This window comes from Plasmodium vinckei, assembly GCF_900681995.1.
Source record: "Plasmodium vinckei vinckei genome assembly, chromosome: PVVCY_10".
NCBI classification, from domain to species: domain Eukaryota; phylum Apicomplexa; class Aconoidasida; order Haemosporida; family Plasmodiidae; genus Plasmodium; species Plasmodium vinckei.
In genome coordinates, this window is record NC_051302.1 from 1,264,117 (window position 1) to 1,276,516 (window position 12,400).

At 21.8% G+C, this 12,400-nt stretch overlaps 3 protein-coding genes across 3 annotated transcripts; 1 reads left to right on the plus strand and 2 right to left on the minus strand.

Moving 5' to 3' along the window:
* Positions 1 to 1,606: 1,606 nt before the first annotated feature.
* Positions 1,607 to 2,266, minus strand: PVVCY_1003380 (60S ribosomal protein L10, putative; the record flags this gene model as incomplete). Its single annotated transcript, XM_008625783.2, has 1 exon — positions 1,607 to 2,266. One exon carries the CDS (start codon positions 2,264 to 2,266, stop codon positions 1,607 to 1,609), a length of 660 nt encoding a protein of 219 aa, XP_008624005.1.
* A 3,675-nt stretch (positions 2,267 to 5,941) lies between these two features.
* Positions 5,942 to 6,853, plus strand: PVVCY_1003390 (conserved Plasmodium protein, unknown function; the record flags this gene model as incomplete). Its single annotated transcript, XM_008625784.1, has 1 exon — positions 5,942 to 6,853. One exon carries the CDS (start codon positions 5,942 to 5,944, stop codon positions 6,851 to 6,853), a length of 912 nt encoding a protein of 303 aa, XP_008624006.1.
* Positions 6,854 to 7,568: 715 nt separating this feature from the next.
* On the minus strand, positions 7,569 to 9,566 carry PVVCY_1003400 (conserved Plasmodium protein, unknown function; the record flags this gene model as incomplete). Its single annotated transcript, XM_008625785.1, has 1 exon — positions 7,569 to 9,566. The coding sequence occupies one exon, from the start codon at positions 9,564 to 9,566 to the stop codon at positions 7,569 to 7,571; it is 1,998 nt and encodes a 665-aa protein (XP_008624007.1).
* Between the last annotated feature and the right edge of the window lie 2,834 nt (positions 9,567 to 12,400).

The following is a 12,400-nucleotide window of genomic DNA, read 5'->3' on the forward strand; positions in this document are numbered from 1 at the left end:
TATTTATATTATGCAATGAAGTATTATAATTTTAATAAAAATACTGAAACTATTTTATAATATATAATTAACAAAATTTACACACTAAAATGTATGGATAAAATAAATTTTATAATCATATTAATATTTTATAATTTTATATTTAGAAAAAAGGGACGATGAAAAAAATAATAATAATAATAAAAAGCATGTACCTTTGGCTTATTCAATTTTACCTTATATATAAAAGTACTAAGAAAATATATTAAGTTTTTTTTATGGATATTAAAAAAATAGTATTATAAAAATTCAATATGTTTTGTTGTGATAATATAAAAAAATATACGTATTCTCAAATAGGTTTACTTTTGCACAGTTATGTTTAGTATTCTTTAAAAAGGAAAACAAAAAGGGACTTATACATAAGCAGTATGTATATATCGTTTATATATACTCATATAATGCATACCTATTATTATGTGTGCTTATGTATCAATTGTTTTATTTCTTTACTTTTTTAGCTTTAATTTATATAGCGATTTTCATTAAAATATATAAAAATAAATATGCTTGTGAATATATGTACCTGTTACATAAGTATTATACATATTTAGTACAATAAACCTATTTATATATGCTACTCAAATATGTGTATATCCTATTGTATTATTATGTATAAAGCACACAATAGAAAGCTATTTAAGTAAATAAAATACGGCTTACAAATAAAGCTATATCCTTGGAAGAGAATAATATATTGGTATCACCATTATACATTAGCAAATATTTGTTAAATTGTTGATTAAAAAAAGGGGATTATTTTTAATCACAAACTTATGTGATATAACATTATTAAGCCTTCTATACTATTTACTAGCCATTAAAAAGGGATAAAAAAAAAATTATGACATGTACATATAAATATAAGCTTTTTTCCTTATTTTATTATGAATGGTCATAATTTTATGGAAAATTTATGGAAATATTGTATAAACATATATTTCTTTTGCATAATATTTATTACTTATTAATGTTGATTTAATTAAAAATGGACAACAAATAGTTGTATATATTGTCACACGCATTTCTTTCTATTGTAGAACTTTTTTATTTTACAATATTTCCCAATGCATGGGCTTAAAAAAATGTAAAAAAGGTGAATTAATTTTATTTGCATATTTTCAATTGTTATATATGCAATCAGCATAATGATAAAATCATTTCGAATGCTCTTTTTTACATTATAAATAATGGAAGGTATAAATAGTGGAAGGTATAAATAGTGGAAGGTATAAATAGTGGAAGGTATAAATAGTGGAAGGTATAAATAGTGGAAGGTATAAATAGTGGAAGGTATAAATAGTGGAAGGTATAAATAGTGGAAGATATAAATAGTGGAAGGTATAAAGAGTATACCCCTTATGTATGTATATATATTTTTTTTAATTTATTCTCTTATGCGTTTATGCTTTAAAATATACTTATTAACAATCCAGTTTTAGCTACAAAGCAAATCATTGTATGAAGTGAAAAAAAAGCGAAAAAATTAAGAGAAAACAGTGGTAATAATATATAGTACATATTTGTACAATTAATGCATAAATATGTTTATAAATAAAAAAAGATTTTATGATTGAATAACAGTGTTAATATCTTTGTATATTTTATCTAATGGTCCTTTTTCTCTAATAAATTTGCAAGTAACACCATCTGAAATAATTCTTCCTTTTTTTTTATAATTTTGATATTGATCTTTTGAGAAGTTAGTAAATCCCCATTTGTTGCTAACGAAAACTTTTTGACGTCCTGGAAATTTATATTTAGCTCTTCTTAAAGCTTCACAAGCTTTAGAAACAAAATTTTCTTTAGTTCTAATTGATAATAAAACTTGTCCTATATCTACTCTTGCAACAACACCATTGGGTTTACCAAAGGCGCCTCTCATACCAGTTTGAAGCCTATCAGCTCCAGCACATGAAAGCATCTTATTGATTCTTAAAACGTGAAAAGGATGTATTCTTACTCTTAAATGGAAATTATCTTTACCACAGTTTGTGATCATATATTTGTTTGCACTAATACGAGCTGCTTCTAAAGCTTCTGATGAAATTTGCTCATATTCATAAGAAACTAAATGTACAACACCACTGAATTCATTGACATCTGCTTTTTTTCTTCCCATATCATAAATTCTAATTTTTGGATCAGGTACACCTCTACAATATCTACTCTTAGGGTAGGGTTTGTTCTTACAGTATCTATAGCACCTTGCTGGTCTTCTTCCCATCTATAAAAAATAGTTTTTTTTTTTTTTTATATGTATATATTGAAAGGTTTGCGATTTCTATGTAAAACAAAATTAATATATACTTCATCACATAATAGTTGTATAATATAAATTTATTTTTGGAGTAAGCATATAGCCATATAATACATGGGCCTTTGCCTTTCCTCTTAATTTATTATACATAAAATAAAAGCTATGCTTAAATTATGTCATATTAAAAACTAGCTTTGTAAATAAGCACATATATATATGAGAATAATATTTATAAAGCTAGTTTTTAATAAGGCTAATAGTTGAAAGTATTATTAAAAAAATTATGTAAATCAGTATATTATGTATTATATTTAAAATGTATAATATTTATATATATTTATTTTATAAACCTTACCTTGTTCTTTTATTAAATTTGTATTATTTATTAGTAAGTTGTTAATAATAGTTTTTTATTTTCCTTTTGGATAAAGTAATAACTTTAAATATTTATTTTAAATATATTTTATTATATTTTAAATAATTTATTCCGCCAAATTGTAAAATAAAAATAAGCAAAAAAAAATAAAGTTAAGCCGGTGGGAAAATATATGCATATATTATAAGTATTAAGTATATAAAAAAGCTGTAAACATATTAGCAAATATTAAGCAAGAATATGCAAAATTTGGCATAATTTATTTAATAAATAAACATATTTAAACATGTTAGTTGAAGCGGTACATATATATGTAAATAATTTCTACAATAGCATGTGCTTATTCCCTACTATCTTATTATATTGCATAGTAAGTAGCATAATAAATAGTTTGTGAGCGTGAGCCTACCCCCTTAAAATTGTATAGGTAAAAATAGCGGAAATGTTTATACTTATATTAATGCCAAATAAAAAATACTAACATATTATATGGCACTATATATATAATATAATATTTTTTTCCCATTTAAAAAATAATAATAAAAAAAAATGGAGCTTTCAAATGGTACAAAAAACTGGAAAATTATAAAAACCTTAATCCATATCATAATATATAATATATTCTATATTTATTTAAAAAAAATATATTCCTTTTTAAGAATAAATAATATTATTTATTTTACAATTTTTTATAAAAATATATTATATTTTTGTTTGTTTTAAATAATTAAAAAAAAATACATAGGGTCACCCCTTTATCCTCCCATACTTACACTCAACATAATGCCATATTTGATGTAAACGTTTTATATGTTTGATAAATATGGAATTATTTACAATATATTTATAATAAGGAAAAAAATAAATATATTTTTATACTATATACCAATTATAATAAATAAAGGATTGTTATAAAAAAAAAATAAAATAATATTTTGCTTGTATTGTATATAGAGAAATATCACAGAACAATGATAAGGAATGCAAACAACTATAAATTTAAAAATAGAAAAAAAAAACATATTATACATTCTTTAACTTTTTTTATAATATTGAGTTTGATTATAATTATTTGATATGGTCAATGAATTATGGATTATAATTTTATACCATTTTAAATATTGTTCTTAGTTTTATGTTTGTAATAATAAGTGTGAGGATTTATGCCTACATATTATACGGTTTTGAAATATAAAATAATGGAAATACATTATTTTGTGAATTTGCCAACGAGTTTAAATTACTAACTTAGTGTGACAAGGTTGTGTAATTATATTATAAAAGAAATTAAAATTGTTTTTAAAAAATTGTAAAAAAAAAAAAAAAAGACATTATAAGTGTTAAGTTTAAATATAACAAACTAATTCGATCTTTATTTGTTTTCCTTTTTCACAAAATAAAAATTATTATATTATTGGAGAGATAAGACAATTATTTTTTTTTTTTTTTAATATACATTAAATGGTATATTATATATTATGAAAAAATTTAAAACGTCCCAAAATATGTATACTTAGTAAATAAACATTTTTTATTTCCTTCAATTATTATTTTTGTATTTTTTGTGTGCTCCCTTAAGTGAAAAATGATAAGTTTATAAATGGATTGAAAAATAATACCTTTTAAAAGTATATTAATATTTATATCGTTTACTTATGATACTTATATATTTATAATGCTTAGATTAATTTTGGAATTTTTATTATGTAGCATATTTTTGTTAGTATATAAATAAATTATATGATCAACCAAGTGATAAATAAAAATAATATGATGAAAAATATAAAGACAGCATAATAAATGAAATAAAATTCTTATATATCATTTTTTATGTTTTTCAAATTAAGTAATGATATGTTTTAATGACATGTTTTAATGATAAAACAAATTTAATGTAATTCCTCTATGTAGTATCATATGCAACTATTAAAATGTACATGCAAAGGTAAACTACACGAGTGCATATTTGATTTTAAAAAAATTTGTAAAGACACAAAAAAAGAATATATATAATTTATATAAAATTGAATGAGAGAATTATGCTGCACTTTAATAAAATTGATTGATAAATATGTTTTACATAAAATAATTTGTTTGTTTGTTTGTTTTTATGACAACATGTCCATATTTGAATAATGAATGTATGCCTATTTATATGTATATATACAAGTTAAGTATTATATAATTGTGGATTGGGCGTATGTATTATGCATTTTTATATATTGTTTAATTTGTTTTGTTCAATTGTTTAGTATATTGCTATTATTATTAGTTTTAAATTCAATTGGTAGAATAATAGTGTAAATTTGAATTATTTTTTCAACAATTTTTTATTTATAGAAAAAATTGAGCTAACGTTAAATGCATTAGTAGTAATACATACATTTATTTTTATGCAATATAAAAAATGCTATATTTTTGCAAATATAAAAATGTACAAAATTTACATAATAACATAAAAATAGCGTTTAAAAAGTACATAAAAAATGATATAAATATATTATATATGTACATTTATATATATATATATTTATTTATTATACGTACATATGCATGCTAACTATAATTAAAACTGCAATAATTTTTGTAATGAATCAAAGTTTTTTTTAACGCGTTTTGTATAATATTTTTTTTTTCCTTTTTATTTTTATTTATTATTTTTCATTTTTTTTTGGTTTTCTTTTTTAATTTTTTTTTCTTTTTTTTTGTAAAAATGATAAATATAAATTTATAGGTGTATTGGTATGTATATAAATACAATATAGCGTCAAACTTTATGTACTATATATATATATAACGTTAATTTATTTTACATATTATATAGTATATATAAAACAGTTTAATGTATATATATGTATTTATATGATAGCGCCTAAGTTTCAAATTTTTTGGTTAGTAATATTATTATATATATGTTGAAGTAATTATTATTTTTGTTTTATTATATTTTCACTTGCTCATACTATTTGATTGCTTCCTACATAGTCAGTGATAGATACCCATTTTCATTTTCTACAATACTAGCGCGGATTATTTATTTAATTTTTTTTATAATAAACATCAAACTCGCAGTTTGTCAGTACGTTTTACTACATATACCATATGTCAAACTGGGAGTACTGAAAAGAACTAGTGCTGGCTAATGACATTATATAGTAAATAACTTAGGAAGTGTCATCAATAAAAATATAAGCTAGATAAACATTCCTAGCATCGTTGAAGACAAAATTGTTAGTAATTTTTTTGAACAAAAACAAACGAGCACAATGTCGGCAATGTCAGTAAAAGTCGATAACAGATATATAATAAAGAAAAAAGAAAATAATAATAATTCATGTGATAATTTAAATGTAGATATAAATCATATAATTAAAGATATATATGGTTTTAATCATAGTAGAAAAAGAAGTGCCCATTTTATTATCGATGATACAATAAATAATAACAATCATGATGTAATAAATAATTTATATAAAAAAATAAAAATTCAAGACTACAATAATAATGTAATAAAAAATGAATCAGCTGATAATAAATCAGAGTATGATGATTCAATTTCTACAATATTTGATATACATGAAGAAAGTAAAAATGATATAAATAATAATAAAACAAGTCCTAGTCCCAATAGTAACACACATAGTGATAATTATAATTATTCAAAACCAGAGTTAAATAGAAAAAGTATAAAGAATAGTCGTAATATTATTGATAATAGTGATAATAAAAAGAGACAATGTAATGGTTATACACATAGTTTTACTAATGAACAAGCTGAAAATAATATATCCAAAAAATTTGAAATACTTATTGATAATGTTCTAGAAAGAATATCAACATGCAACGAAATTAATCAAGCAAAAAAAATTATGATACCTATGATTAGTAATTTTATACAAAATAATTTTCAGACTAAAGAAAATTCAGAAGAAAGTGAAAAAATAAATAAAATTGAAAATAATGTTTTACAAAAAGAAAAAAAAGTTTTAATAAATGCAGTAAAAACACAATATCAAAAAATTATAAATTTACAAAAAGTTGTTGATAATCAAAAAATGGAATTAAAAAAAAAAAATGATGAATTAAATAAAATAAAAGCTAAAGTTCATGAATATTTTTATGATTTAAATAATCCAAACAAAAGAGTTTTCAACATTTTAACTCCCGATGTCTATTAATCATAGTATACTACAACCATCGGTAGCAGTAATAGAATTGAACTTTATTTGTGATTAATAAATTTTTTTTTTTTAAAAAAAACCTATTTTTGTGCCAAAGCAAGAGCAATAGGCCATATACTCATAATATAATGAGGATTTTGATGATTTAATATTTAGCACATTTATTTTTTTTTTATGATATTATAAAATTTTATTATTGTAGTTTTTCTATATATATATGTGTGTGTACATACGTTGCATATGCTTATAATTATTTTCTAATTTTTCCATGTATAAAAAATAAAATTTACGCAAACTTTGTCAATCTATTATAAAAAAAACTCACATATTAACACTTTGCATAATTATTAAATATTACAATTATTTCCCCTTCTCAAAAAACTTTGAACCAAAGAATGGCAAAAATACGATTGCCCTCATTTTGAGACTGCTTAAAAGTTTATACTAAAAAAATTTCTTAAACTGTTTGTCTTAAAATTGTTATAAAATAATTATGAAAAAAAAAAAAAAATGTATACGAAAAATGTTAAGAAATAAAAATGGTACTACAATGTAACAGTCATGAAACAAACTTAAAAATTGTCAAAAAATCCAAAAGGGAAAGAAAAGTAAAAAAGAAAAAGGGGGGAAAGGGGGACCCCCCCCCCCTTAAGATGCATATAATAAAAGGTTTGTCTTTTTTTGTCAAAAATAAAAACAATTCTTGTTCAATTTATCGCACCTTCTTACTAGCTAGTAACATGGTAAGCTCAATATTTTTTCGTTTTCTTTTTATTCCTTTTTCCATTTTATATTTAGAAATATAAGCTATTGCAAAATCATGTTGTTTTTTAAGTTCTTGTAAATTTATCGGTATATTAATTAAAGGATTAAATCCAAAGGTTATATTATTTTCATTATTTCTTTCTAAGCCGCTAACATTATTAGAGTAAGCATTTCCAGACAAATTATTTAAATAGGATAGTGAATTATAATTTTCATCACTATTTCCTATTTTGACTTCATTTATATTTGCAATAAAATTTTGATCATTTACTTTTGTATTAAACATTTTATGAGATAGCATAGGATTGGAATTGCTAAGAAATTCTTTATTTATAATGTTGGAGGTATTGTCTATTTTGTTTACATTTTCTCGAAACATTTTTCCATTTTGTTCTTGGTTTGTTTTATCAAGTGTATTTTCAGCTGTTTCTTTTTTTAAAATTGTATCAATCACATTTTTAATATTTGTATTAATAATTAATTCATTAGTTTCAACATATTTATGACAGTTTGGACATTTTATAGATTGAACAGAAGAATAATCATTTTTATTTTTCTTATTATATATAAATATACAAGGTTTACAATATGTTTCACCACAACAATGTAATGTAACAGGAGATGTATATAATTTTTTACATAATAAACATTTATATATATTTGAAATTTTATCAGATTCATTATTTACATTATTTATAGGATTATTATTTGATCCGTATCTGTTTGTACTATGTTCAATATTATTTACATTATTAATATTATTATTTTCATCTTTGTTTTTATCGTTCACTCCTAAGTATATATTTAATTTATCGTCGACACTTCTGTATAAATATGCACTACCACTTACTTCTTCAACATTTTTTAATATACCATAACTACCATCTTTTAATATATATATTTGATCATATTTATAAATATCTTCTGCACTTATTTTTGTCAAAAAATTCGCTGGAATTCCAGTCGGAACTTTTATTTTTTTATTATTATTAAATGCACTCATTGTACAGTTTTTTATACTATGCCCTTTTTTTCCACACATATGACATATATAATCTGGATGTACATATTCATTGGTTGGTTCGGAAGTTTGATAAGTATTATTATTTCCATAACTATTATTTGACCAATGTTGGGTTTTATTTTTATCATATTTGTTATATCCTTCATTGTTGTTTAGTCTTTGACGATTTAACCCGCCAGCAACTGATCCATGATCCGATTTATTAAAATTATATGCATTGTTATTCATGGGATTGTATGTAGATCCTGGTATTCCCTTTTGAATACCAGTGCCTTTTTTTATATTCGGAGAATTTGATATTCTTTTTAATTTATATTGATATAAATTAGGATTGATTTTATCTTTTTTGTAATAATTCATTCGACCTCTATATCCTGAATTATATACATTATTACTTTCCATAATTTCTTGAATTTTCATATCTTCATCATCATTATTTTTTTCACTAGAACCATAGCTATTTCTGTTATAAACATTCCATGGCTTGTTACGAGAATTAATTGGTGGAGTAGATGTAGGGGAAGGAACGGTATTATTATCATACCTTTGCGAGTATTTATTATTTTTTGGCTGACCATTTTGATCATATATATGTGATCTATCATTAATATTATTATTTATAGGACTTACATTTTTATTTTTTTCCAAATATGTTTTGTTACTATTTTGTAATAAATCTCTTGCAACACCAATACTAGTTCGTTGAACTTCAATAAACATTTGATTATATATACTTTCATATTCATTTAAAACTCTATTATTATGATATAAAAGAATATCTAAACTATTTTGTAAATTTAAATTGGCTACTTCTAATATTTTATTTTTTATTGTGCTATAACTACATGGTAATGATATCCTTAGTATGTTAGTACGTCCCTTACTTCCCTTAAAATTCCAGTATATAAATGTGTCAATCATTTTGTTTAAACGGTTTTATTTAATTGTTATTTTATTTTCCGCTCCGTTTGGTGCGTTAAATAGCCCTATATGACGGACTTTGAAATATTTCGGGGCTCATATATGCACATATATCAGTTTGTAAGCTAAAAAAAAGAGACTGGTTTATAACTTTTTGTGATATACTATAGTACCCTATCCTTTTGTATATTGTCTACAAAACGATCACCTGTATTTATGTCTCACTATAATTAAAATTTCAAGTTAATACTGAATACGGATTGCATTACAAAATTTGGTGTAACAAATGTACACACATATATATGCTTGTGTATTAGCTAAAAATACATAAAATGGTTAATTATCACAATAATATAACAAGATAATATGTATATACATGCATAGGTGTATACAAATTTTTATAAATAGGGTTTAATTCATAGAATTAAAAATATTAAAATCACTAAATATGCAAAATAATGAATAGACAAACAAAAACACCATTCCCGAATTTTATACCCTTACATATTCCTTAAAATGTATTTTGTATTAGTTTTTCTGAATATTTTTATTTATTTTAAAAAAATATATAAATTGGCATTATTTATTTCGTTTGTATATGTGTAGTGTTAATCTTCTTTTGCGTATCCTTTTTAAAAATACAATTTTGCATTGAAAAAGTTAAACATTTTTCATTTTAATTTTCTATTATACATATTTCATTAAATGTCGGGGTCAATCCTGTAATCTATTTTATTGTTACTATTGCAATATTATTAAATAATTTTTTGTATTTAATATATGGGAAGAATGCTAAAGAGTGTAATGAGCCATCAGTATTCATATCTATATATGTAGATACGTGTTTGTATTTATTTTTATCTTTTACTTGTAGAAAAATGATGTGGGTTTTTTTTAAAAAAAAAAAATTCCTTCTTATATATAAAAAAGGAAAATGTGTAAACAAAAAAACTGGTGAACACGAACTAATAATAAAAAAAATTAAAATCAATTATTTCGTATATATTGTATAAACCTATAAACTATATATACAAATTGGATATGTTTTAAATAAACGAAATTTTGTTTTCACTTTTCTTTTAAACATTTAATTAAAATACACTCTACGATTTATTCATAACTTTGAAATGTGTTTATAATAATATTAAAAATTATACAATTATTTTCTTGGCTTTTTTCCGCTTTATCCTCCTAAATCTTACTATTATTAGAAGGTTAATGTGTGTGTATACATAAATATGATATATATATATATATATATATATATTGTGTATTCGTGGGTTATGAAAAATTATAGATATTCTTTATCTCGTTCAAAATTTATATATTCATAAACCCAAATGCTTAATTATATATGGCTTTAATAAACAAACTCCTAGAAAAAGTGGCAAAAAAAAACGTCTTTCATATTAATTCATCTGAAAGTATATCAACGATTGTCCTTCATAATATACTTATCAAAACAAAAAGTGCTAAATGTGTCTTCTCAATATCACAAAAAGAATCTTAAACCTATAAAAATATAAAAAATAATAGAATGGGGATGTGATAAATAAAATTGAATATCCTTTTTTGCTATATGCTACAGTTGTAGGTCTACGGGGTTGGCTTATATATGCACACAATGTATACAATACACATATATATGTGCATACCTTTTGTTATTGCTAAGTAGAATACTCAATCGCAATAAACCAAAAAGGGAAAAAGAAATGAAGAGGACACACAGCACATTATATATTTTATTTGCTCACGAACGAAATATATTTTACTCATATAAATAGAAAGGAAAGCTAAAAAAGGGAATAAAATAGAGGAAATATAATACCGCGTGAATAAAAATTTCCTCAAATTCACCTAAAAATATATTATGGCTTTTTTTAATTTTTTGAATATATATATAAAGAATGTTTTGTGCCCTTTTCAAAATTAATTAAAGATTATTTAATTTAAGAAAAAATGCTTCATTAATATTTAAAATATGCATGTTTAATATTAATGATAATAAATATTAAAAAAAAATGAAATTTAAAAACTTAAGAATATATAAATAAATGAAATTATACATAATTAAAACATAAAAATATAAAATCATCTGAACTGAAATATTTTTAGGGACAAATATTCCTATTTGTTATTAACAATACATATATTGATCATATTAAAAATATATTGTATATAAAAATATATAATATAATAAATTTATTTTGAGAAAACGCATATAAAAATATGAACAAGTCAGAATTTTCTTTGCGCATAATAGCTAATAAAAAAAAATAGCGTTTATAAAAAAAAACTATTATTTTCAAGAAGGAAGGATTAAATATATAATTTCATTGGGCTTATAAATATAAAAAAAAAATTTTTAATTTATTCAAAACAAATACCCAAATAATATCACTAAATGAATAACAATAAATAGTTTTTTTATTTTGTATAGGATTTAAGGCCTTTCTGTAAGTCATTTTTTTTTTTTTTGCATACTCAAACATAGGTATGGTATGCCTATATAATTAAAAAAATAATTTTAGGGTATATTTAATAAAGAGGTGACAAGAAACGTATAATAACTATATAATGAGTAATATTATTTTTTAAAATTATTCTACAATTATTAAAAAGGAGGAAATATATTTAACCTTTTTCTTATTTAATAAAAAGTTATGGAATAATATATCACATACAATGTATTTAAAGAAAGTTCGATATATTCCCGTCTATTTAATTTGTTTGGTATATTTAGACTGTTTCTTAATACTTTAATATTGAACTAATTTATTAAGGTCTTTTTTAGTTTCCACTTTTGTGAAACAAACTATTTTATTATTTGAAAT